The sequence below is a fragment of the Centroberyx gerrardi genome, chromosome 6 (genome assembly GCF_048128805.1).
Source record: "Centroberyx gerrardi isolate f3 chromosome 6, fCenGer3.hap1.cur.20231027, whole genome shotgun sequence".
In the NCBI taxonomy this organism is placed as follows: domain Eukaryota; kingdom Metazoa; phylum Chordata; class Actinopteri; order Beryciformes; family Berycidae; genus Centroberyx; species Centroberyx gerrardi.
The window spans coordinates 32,243,246-32,253,245 of record NC_136002.1 but is presented as its reverse complement, the minus strand read 5'-3'; the positions used below and the strand labels follow the sequence as shown (position 1 = coordinate 32,253,245).

At 44.2% G+C, this 10,000-nt stretch overlaps 1 protein-coding gene across 1 annotated transcript in view; it reads right to left on the bottom strand.

The window, feature by feature from the left end:
• dlc (deltaC) overlaps positions 1 to 10,000 on the bottom strand; it is a 19,117-nt gene that overhangs the window by 7,031 nt on the left and 2,086 nt on the right. Inside the window, exons 4-7 of the mRNA XM_071926305.2 lie at positions 9,398 to 9,655; positions 7,862 to 8,053; positions 5,524 to 5,693; positions 4,618 to 4,834 (exon numbers count right to left, since the gene is read on the bottom strand). Coding sequence (XP_071782406.1) covers positions 4,618 to 4,834; positions 5,524 to 5,693; positions 7,862 to 8,053; positions 9,398 to 9,655 — 837 coding nt within the window. The remainder of the gene's footprint in view (positions 1 to 4,617; positions 4,835 to 5,523; positions 5,694 to 7,861; positions 8,054 to 9,397; positions 9,656 to 10,000) is intronic.

Below are 10,000 nucleotides of genomic sequence, written 5' to 3'. Positions count from 1 at the left end.
CAGAAGCAGTAAATGGGAGCAAGTCGTTTGGGGGGGTGGGGGGGGGGGTAAGGCGAGGTGCGAGGGGCAAAATGATCTGTCTTGTAAATACGCTGCTGTTGGTTTGTTTTGGCAGACGGCTGCAGCGCTGCATTTCCAGGCAGAAATCAGCCGTGGATCAGCGCTCCAACGCTGACAGCTCTATCAGGACGCATTCCACGATCCACCACTACCAAACCAGTTACCAGAGGAGAGAGAGAGAGAGAGAGAGAGAGAGAGAGAGAGAGAGAGACAGAAAGATAAAAGAAGAAGAAAGAGACTAGAGAATGAAGAGAGAGAAGAGGGGAGGGGAGTGTTTCCAGAGCTTCTGCTAAAAACAGCCTTGTTTACAACAGAAACAATGAGGAATGTGTGTGTGTGTGTGTGTGTGTGTGTGTGTGTGTTGATGTCAGACAGGAGTTGATAAGACTTGCTCAGTGGCTCCTGCGTGACAATCCAAGAGTTGATTTGCCCTCTCTCTCTCTCTCTCTCTCACACACACACACACACACACACACACACACACACACACACACACACAGGTATCACACCATCATAACAACATTTAAAGGAAGCTACTTGGAGACATGAGAGAATAACATCTGATGTGATGATACACACATTTACCGGCCTTTACATAACTTTATAGAAATGACAGGATTCAGACTCCTGCCTGTATTGTAGTGAATTTTATCACTGATCAATTTAATTTCATAATCCAAAAGTAGCTGAGAGTAATTTGTTTACTAAATTTGGTTAACCTGATGGATTAAGTTACAATTTTCAGCAGGTAATCAGTAATCTGTGCTGTGTTACATTTTAAAAGTAATGTTAAATTTGGAGTAATTAAGTAAATAAAAGTCATGTGACGCTTTTGTTAGACAGAACAAATCAACTTAGAGCAATAAAATAAATTCATAGCTGTCATTAACAAAAGTAATAGTGGAACAGTTTATTGTTTTGATTTGAACGCTACTCATATTAAATTGATCCAGAGAAATGGACACTGATTAGTTTGTATTGATCATGGCTCTGAGCTGAGCATGATGTCACACTGTGTAACGCACAGCAACCTCGGAGGGAAATGATTGAAATGAGGAAAAATCGCTTCAATAACAGCAGAAATCCTTCAACACATTATCAAAACACTTAAACAAGACTCCCTGAACTTGATTTTTCCTTAATTCAGTTCTCACCTTTTTTTATGGTAAACAAGGTAAGAAGGGAAATGTTAATTTGGTGATAATGTCGATTCCAGCAGAGGTATAGACAGTTTTTAAAAATTTGATATTTGCATAATATCAAACAGTGAAGGGTGATGAATGCTCAGCTGCAAGGCAAATGTTTGCAAAGGCAAAACTATTGCAGCTCCGCTCACAATGATGAATTCATGATTACCAAGGATCAGGATCACTTATGAACCGTTGAAATCCATATTCCAGTAACCAGCCTGCTCTGTTTTGCTATGCTGATGTTCAAAATATTAAGAATGCTCCATCTATAAATAGTCTGACCAGGCTAATCCAGGAGAAAGCTGCGACCTATTAAATCCACTTCAGTCTGTGTAGATGAAGGGAGAGTTTAAGGGTTTTTGCGGCGGGGTGAAAGGGCAAGACGAAGGATTTCAGACGGTTCGGTAACAGGCAGCAGGTGGGACGGAGCGAGCGTGCCAAGAGGGCTTTTAACCTTCACCAGCTTCCTGTGTGTAACGAGATCAGGCCGGCACCTGAAGGACGCCCGGCCCGCCGCACGCCAGCGGCAAACAGCCGAAACGTCTGGTGTGACACAAACAGACTACCGATCAACTGAGAGTCCAGAGGTGGCTGCTCCTTGAGAGGTGTGGGGTGTTACGGCGCGCAAAAACCACTTTACAGTACACTTCCCTTTGAGCGTTGAAGCTGCCGATGTTGGCGGTGTGGCGGCGGTGTGTGTCTGAGAAACAGTGGTGAAACGTTTGAATGCCTCAGGACATCTGAACATCTGGACCAATGAGCTGCAGCCTTTCTGCCTGTGGCATGAGATGGATCCAGCTAATCAGAGTTGGGATCCACTACCAGCTAACTACCACTGGGAGTCACAAGTTTGTGAGTGTTAAAGTGAGTGCAACTCAATACTGGGAAGGTGTTCCCTATATTTTGAACACAACGTTTTTTCTCCTCAGTTGTGCAAGCTAATATTGGTGAGTTTCAATTTTGTACCAAAAAATGAATCCAAATCAAGTTGTGGTGCAAATGTGCTCCTCAAGAGACCACTTTGAGCCCAAAAACTTTTCAAAAACTCTTTGATCCCCAGTTGCGAACACACTCTGCACAGTTCGTCTTTAAGACCAATGAACAAGGCTGACGGTTCTGGTTCAGTGTTGGGAAAACCACTTGATCTGTCCAGAAACAGACGGACTTACAGCCTAAAATGACAAAAGGCTTATAACTCTGGAAATGTACACAGCACATAAACATATTGGGTGTTTCTAGAAAGGGGATTCTTTGTGGTGTTCTCAATGAATGAGCAGGTATACCACAGTCCAACATGCACAACACTGGTGGAAAGTCTCAGGTAACATCTGAAGCTCTGTTGGAACTTAAACCTGCAGTGTTTCATACTGTTTAGACTCTGGTCTCTTTAGATCAGGTCTCCAATCAACTATGGACATTCCCACTAGCCCACACTCGTGGGCTAGTGGGAATGTCCATAGTTGCCCACGAGTGTGGGCTAGTGGAGGTCGTATGAAAAAGTCCGGCAACTAGACCTGCTTGGCAAGTCTTCACCTTTGTCCAGCACTGTCTGCAGTTAAGCTAACAAGTTAATCTGAAGCTAAGATATTAGTCAGTTGAATGATATTTATAAACATTCATTGATGCGTGCATAACTATTCGAAGAAGAGGAAAAAGAAAAGTGTTGCAGAAATGCATTCGCATATTGCATAGGTCTAAAATGCATTCCCATACAAATTTTTGTGTAAACACCCTGAGCAAAACCTTTGCACAGAAAGCAAGACACTCAAGACTCTTCGCCAACGTGAGGAGTGCAGAAACAGATTATAACTTCTCCCACCAGCCCAAAACTAGATTGGACAATTGGACAAGTTCTCTTTCAGTAATTTGAGTAAATTTGTTTGTAACAACCACATGTCTAACAGCGACATAATCTTTCCTCTAATCTTAATCCAAGGCTGTTTGATTTGCCTGACCTTAAATCAGTGGTTCCTCTTGGTTCCTACCATTCGCCCCAATAGGAACCTTAACTTTAGCTAGAATTACCCGTAGGAAAATCCACCTTGAAATACAATTCAAACGTCTTTATTTTTTTTGTCTATATTTCTATCCATACATGTGAATATGACCAACTCTGGCCTAATTAGAGTTTAATCAACCAGATTTTGTGAACTCATTGAATGTTTGAGGATTTACACGTGAATGAGTTTTCTTTCATAGCTTTGCTCTGGGCCAAAAAATGTCATCCGCATCCCTGGAAAATCACCGGGTGCCATCAGAGTCTTATCGTTCAGTCCTATCATTCACTGTCAGTGGAGCAGCTCCAGGACTTGTTGTTGCCCTCACAAATCTGAGGTTTGACTGATGTTTTTGGCACTAGGAAAGACTTCATCTGTTTTGCAAGTACTGGCAGGACTGTCCTGAAACATGTCTAAATTAAATTTAGGAATTTAATCTATCAGAAATCCTGAGGGTAAAAATAAACTCCATCAAATCACACTCCTGTGCTTTGGATGACAGCCTCCACCAAATGGAATATATTCCATCTATTTCCATGATTCCATTCCTTCTATTTGTACCATTTTGAAACCTCAAATGAATCAAATCAATGCTTATTGGGAGGAGCCCAAGATGGCTGCCACAAAATGGCCCACAGAGCTGTAACATCACAAGCAAGTAAAAGATTATTCCCAGGTGAATTAAAAAAAATTCTCACTGGGACGGAGGATGGGTAAATTTTGGCCTAAAACACAAACCAATTAAATGCCAAGCAACGACGGACCTGTTTTGTGGGGACAGCTGGACTTGGTGTCTTCCCATAATGCCCTCTGACATGTCATTTCTGTTCTTGTACTCATGCAAAGTTAAAAGATTTCTCAGTCCACATTAAGAAAGATATCAAAAAGATATTTTATTTATTTACCATAATTTTGAGTTACATAACAAAACCAGGGAATTTTCACCAGTTTTGATGGGTGTAAAAAAAGTAAAATCTGGTCTCTTCTCTCTATATTAGTTTTGGACGCAGTTCAGTGTAAAGTTGTTAAATTTGTGTTATAGTGGATAGAGCCATGAGACGGCAGCTCTGAATCAGTTTCCCAGGCAGTAACAATATAAAGCAAACTGAATCAAACAAGCATCATTATCAGTTTTCTCCTGGTTTCTTAGTGCCATCAAAGGAAGTCAGTTATGAAGTTAGTTATGTAGCTGAAAGCTACCCATGAAAAACAGAGGCAGCCAGTGGAGGTTAGCTAGCTTAACATGCTGGCTAGCTTAGTCACAACCAAAAAAAGATTGCTTTCCTCTTAGAAATGCAGGGTGGTGATGCTCAAAGTAGATAATAATACGAACATTGTGGGGTTGAATATATGTTAGAATTGGTTAATACCGTTAGCACAGGGGTCGCTGCTGCATCTGTCAATCTTCTTCTCGCAGTTGGAGCCCATGTAGCCAGCCGGGCATTGGCAGGTGTAGCCGCCGGCGCTCTTCTCAACGCAGGTGCCGCCGTTAAAACACGGACCGTCGGCGCAGGTCATGGCGCTGATCTCACAGTTCTTCCCATAGAAGCCCTGAGGACACGTACATGAATAGTCATTCTCCAAGTCCTGGAGGAGGGAGAGGAGGAAACCAGGTGACGATTAGTGAAGATAAGGGTGAATGGGGGATCCAGAAGGGATCCTGAAAATGTGTCTCTTTCATTCTGCAGCAAAATAATCAATGAAAGAACTGCTGAAGACAGGGGTCATTAAGGATAATTAAATAGAATTTAGAGAGAATTTGAGAGAATTAAGGAGAATTTCCACCAATCACAGAACTTGTAGGTTTGAGGCTGGGCGAGGCTCCCCACAGGAGGAAGCTGCAGTCATTGTTGATATGAAGGACAACAGTAAAGTGGGTGTTGAGACATGGATCATGTTTTAGCTAATCTGCTGAGCGGGTCAGGATAGATTAAATTGCAGACTTGTCAGGGCACAGCTCTTTACAGCTTTTATTTATTTTCCGAGTACTTCTGTTATCACAAGAATATTATCAAGACGCTGTGGCTCTGACCGTAGCAGGAATTGAAGCGTATTCTACCGTTGAAGCGTATCCCACCGTTGAAGCGTATCCCACCGTTGCCCTCTTTGTGAGTCACTCTAACTATCGGACAGGAACTTACTCGAGCCCTCTGGAGGTGCTGTGGGCTACACTCAACGAAACATCTGTGATGGAAGTTGACGACCGCCCATTTGACAACCTAACTGCTCACCCTACATCATGGAAGACCAGATCCTGTGTATTAGGGATGACTTACGTTGCAGCTGCCTCCGTTCTTGCAGGGGTTGCTGTCGCACTCGTTGGTCTCGATCTCACAGTTGTTGCCGCTGTATCCGGGCCGACAGGTGCAGGTGTAGCTGCCCTGGCCTGTGTTGGTACATGTGGCGTCGTTCTGGCAAGGCTTGTGGTTGGTACAGTAGTTCAGATCTGGAAGAAAAATCAACATGACAAATAAGAACAATGTTAGGTTTGGACGCAAAACAATGTCAATTACAACAAGAGGAAGAAGAGAACATGCTCAAGCAATAAAAACAATGCTAATGAGGTAAAGTAAAAGAAAAGTTCTGGCATTGAGGGTTCTGGAGCTCTTGAAGCAAAAATAACTTTTTTTTAGGAAGTAATAGAAATGATTGCGGCCTCAATAGCACAGCTCTATCTAGACAGATGGTTCTGAAAATGATGACATCTGTGTTTATCGCAACATGATGAACAAACCAACATTTTGACAAGAGCTAAAATTGTGTACAGTTTCTTACGGGACACAACATGACTACTGAGAAATCTCCTAATTAAAAGAATTGCGACACTGAGGTTAGGATTTGCCATAAGGTCTCCAGTGAGGTCAAGGTTAGGGTTCAGTTGGGGGTTACATTCATAATCAGGTTTTTGGGTAAAAGTTAAGTTCCAAAGTTAGACCTTCAACATAAAGTCCTAAACAACTAGTAAGTTGTCAATGATGACAGTTCATTTTGGTGTTCCCCAAGGTTTACTTTTGGGCCCTCTACTTTTGTCACTACCACGCTTCACCTTGGTAACGTTATCTCGTGTGTTCTTATTCACTCATATGCGGATGATACACAACTTTACATTGCAATAAAACCAGCTGAAACAACTAACTAAATAACCTAGAATCTTGTATTTTAGAGGTTAAAATGTGGGTGATAGCAACTTTTTAATCAGCAGACATTTCTGAAATGTATTTTAGTCTGTAAACAACAACGAAGGCATTGCTCATTCACTTGCCCTGCCCAGATTTTACAAGCCTGTACAGAATTAAAACCAGCAGCCTTTATGGTCAGGAAACCAGTGCTAACTATCAGTGCTACCATTCTTCCAGCTCACAGTAACAGCACAACTGATTACAATGTCCTACATCTAACATTCAAAGCATTAAATGGCCTTGCTCCACAATACATCCCAAATATAACCACTCCCTGGAAACCTACTCCAACCCTCCACTCACAGGATACGGGAGTCTTTGTCATTCATTATTCAAAATAAACTAGCTGGGAACAGGGCGTTAATCTGTAGGGCCCACTTCCTTCACTGCCAGCTTCCAGCCCACATCAGCAAATCGGACATTGCTCCAGTATTTAAGTCAAAAGCCATGTATGTATTGCAGTTTACAATCTCACTTAAACTCCACCATACCCGCCATTCCCTTTCTCTTCCTTCCCTTCCCTGCTAGAGGAGCTCCTCGGCCTCCTTACTGCTGTACGTCAGTCTTTCACCTCTTTATGACAACCTGCCTTGAACCTACCGAGCCTATCTCCGTGCACAAGAGCAAGTCTTGAGGTTTGGATGCTTTGCACAGTGTAATGCTTTTTTTTTTTTTTTTTTAAATAACAGACATAAAACCAGGTAGACACCATCGCCTTTATGGACCGAGCCTGTGAACATTGAACACAATTGAGTAATGAGCTAGTGAGTAGCCAGAGGACTAGCTAGTCAAGTCAGGTACTTACTCATTTAAGTCAGTTAGTCAATTTTCACCCTGTTTTCAGAGGGAGCATCTGCATTATTCTTTACAATTACAGTGCCAACTCACCTTAATCTGATAGTTATTTAGTTAGTTTGGTATTTAGCTAGCTGACTAAGCTTGGTTGCAGAGGAACTTCTTTACAGTCACATTTCCCTGGTTAACTAACTCCAACAAGCTAATGATGATAGTCTGAATCTAACTAGCTATTTAGCCAGTTAGTGAGTGAATTATCGACACTGAGTTTCTCAACGTGGTGTCCGGGGACCCACAGAGGGCCTTGACAGGGTCTCAGTGGGTCCCTAGAATAATAACCAAGCCATTAACCAATTTGTGAGTTGACTTAATTACTAAATTTGGGGATTAAACTGGTAAATTAAAAGGTAAATTAGTCCACTCTACAGGTAACCAGCCATCATCTGGAGTCCTGTTCTATTCCAAACATCTAGTTGGCTGCTTAACTAATGAAAGAGATCCTATTCTGTCCTAAAACATCCACTCGGCTGGTGGGTTACTGACAGCGGCTGGTGGATTTGACGGTGAACCAGTGGACAAAGGCGTTAGACAGGAGGGAGAGTGGACCCGGTTAAGTGGCGGTTTGGGGAGTCGAACCCACCTTGGTCGCAGAAGAGTCCTCCCCATCCCTCCTTACAGTTGCACTGCCAGGGCAGCTGGCAGGTCCCGTGCAGGCAGCCGGGGTGTCGCATACACTCGTCACACAGCTCGCCCTGCCAGCCCAGCCGGCACACACACTCCCCGGGAGACTCACAGTAACCGTGCTCATCGCTGCACCCCGCTGCACAGATGGCTGATGGGAGGAGGAGAAAGAGAGGGAGGGAGGAGGGAGGTCAAAGGAAGAGAGAGAAAGGGAGAAAGGGGGAGGAAGAAGTAGAGAACATTAGTACGAGCGTGCCTCCTGTGTGTGTGTGTGTGTGTGTGTGTGTGTCTCATGTTCTTCGTTCGCATCACAAAACAACTCCCGTCCCCTCTCAGGGCCTCTCTCTCTCTCTCTCTCTCTCTCTCTCTCTCACACACACACACACACACACCTCCCCTACAAGTACTTGTTAAGTACTAAACGAAGCAGCTGGCCCGCACAACAAAAGCAACACATGCCGTCTCTTTTCACGCAAGGCAGCGCACATTAAGTTCCAGCGCGTGTCCCTGTTAAAGCAGGCGGGCCGGGGGCCGAGCGGGGGGAGTGGGGGCGGGGTAGGGGGGAGCGGGGCCCGAGCGGGGCCCGAGCGGGGCCCATTGTTGAGCGCAAAACAAAAGCAGCAGACCTCAGAGCCGCCCAACTCACACACATTGGAAGCGACAGAAGCTGTAAGGTCTTTTTTTTTTTCCTCCAAAGACCCAGCCGAGGGCCAAGGAAGCGTTGACAACTGCTTGACTTAACAATTTCAAGGCCGCTGGGAAAAAAAAAATGAAGCGCCAAGGGCCCTGTTCTTTATTCTGACCCCGCCCCGCCCCCCCAATTTGAAGAAACGTTAGAATAAAAAAGGAGGGAGAGGAAAGAAAGGGGGGAATACTACTGTATAGCAGTGTTAACTACTATTTTATATCCTTTCATTTTTACTTTATTAAGGTAACAGTAACCTAGATGGCATATCATCTACAACAGTTATTATGTGGGTAACACTCACAGCCATACAATGACTTAATTTACATGAAAGCAATAAAATAACTTTAACTGTCTAGAGAACAATGGAAAGCACAAAATAGGATAAAACTAACACTAAATCACCCAATTAGACAAACCCTAGCCATCTCTACCCCTATAAAAACCTGACTATTACTCCTATTATTACAGGAGTAATATTGGAATATTATAGGAATATTAGGGTGATACCATAGGAGGTCAAATTCCTCAGAGTGCCATAAGCTCACTGTAAATTCGGTTCTGGGTATTGTTGACAATAACTAAATCCCTATAGGAATATTAACAACACAGGAGATAAACCACACTGTAAGCCCCTATAGGAACATCACAGCGTAACCATAGGCAACAACACCTTGCCACAGTGCCATAAGTCACTAGAACCTCAGCATTGGGCACGGCAGGGACAGAGGTGAGCAGTAAGAAGCCGGTGTTGGTGTTGGTGTTGGTGTTGGTGTTGGTGTTGGTGTTGGTGTTGGTGCTGGTACTCACGGTCGGAGCAGTAGTCTCCCTTCCAGCCGGGCAGGCAGAGGCGCTCCCCGGCGTCGTCGCAGGTGTAGTGGCCAAAGGTGTCGTCGCGCGGCCTGCAGTAGGCGGAGCAGGCCTCGCCGTGGTAGTGCTCGTCGCAGACCACGTGGTAGGAGTACCGCAGCTCGCTCTGGTCGCCGAAGTGCACGTCCTGCGACCAGTCCTCGCCCACCGTCAGCCTGCGGCGCGTCGCCAGCCGGCTGATCAGGTTGTTCTGGTTCTCTGCGGGGACGGAGGGGCGAGACGGGTGAGCGTTTCATCCCAAATGTGTCTGAATTCAGGGATAACGGTGTCTGGCTGAGGGGAGGTAAGGCTTTATTCTAAGGGAGAAGTTCTACTGGAGGGAAATTACACCTGTAGACTATAGGAGACATGGCTGATGTTTGGGGAAATTCTGAAAAATGTGTTATAAAAGGTAAAAGTAGTGGTATTCATTGTGGGAAAACCCCCTATAATGTTACTATAGGGACTCAGAGTGTGTCTCCATAGTGAGTTTATTCCTATATTCCTATAGTGTCTTAAAGTGTGCATGTGGTATTAAATAGTCAGTTTATAGTGACTTAATCC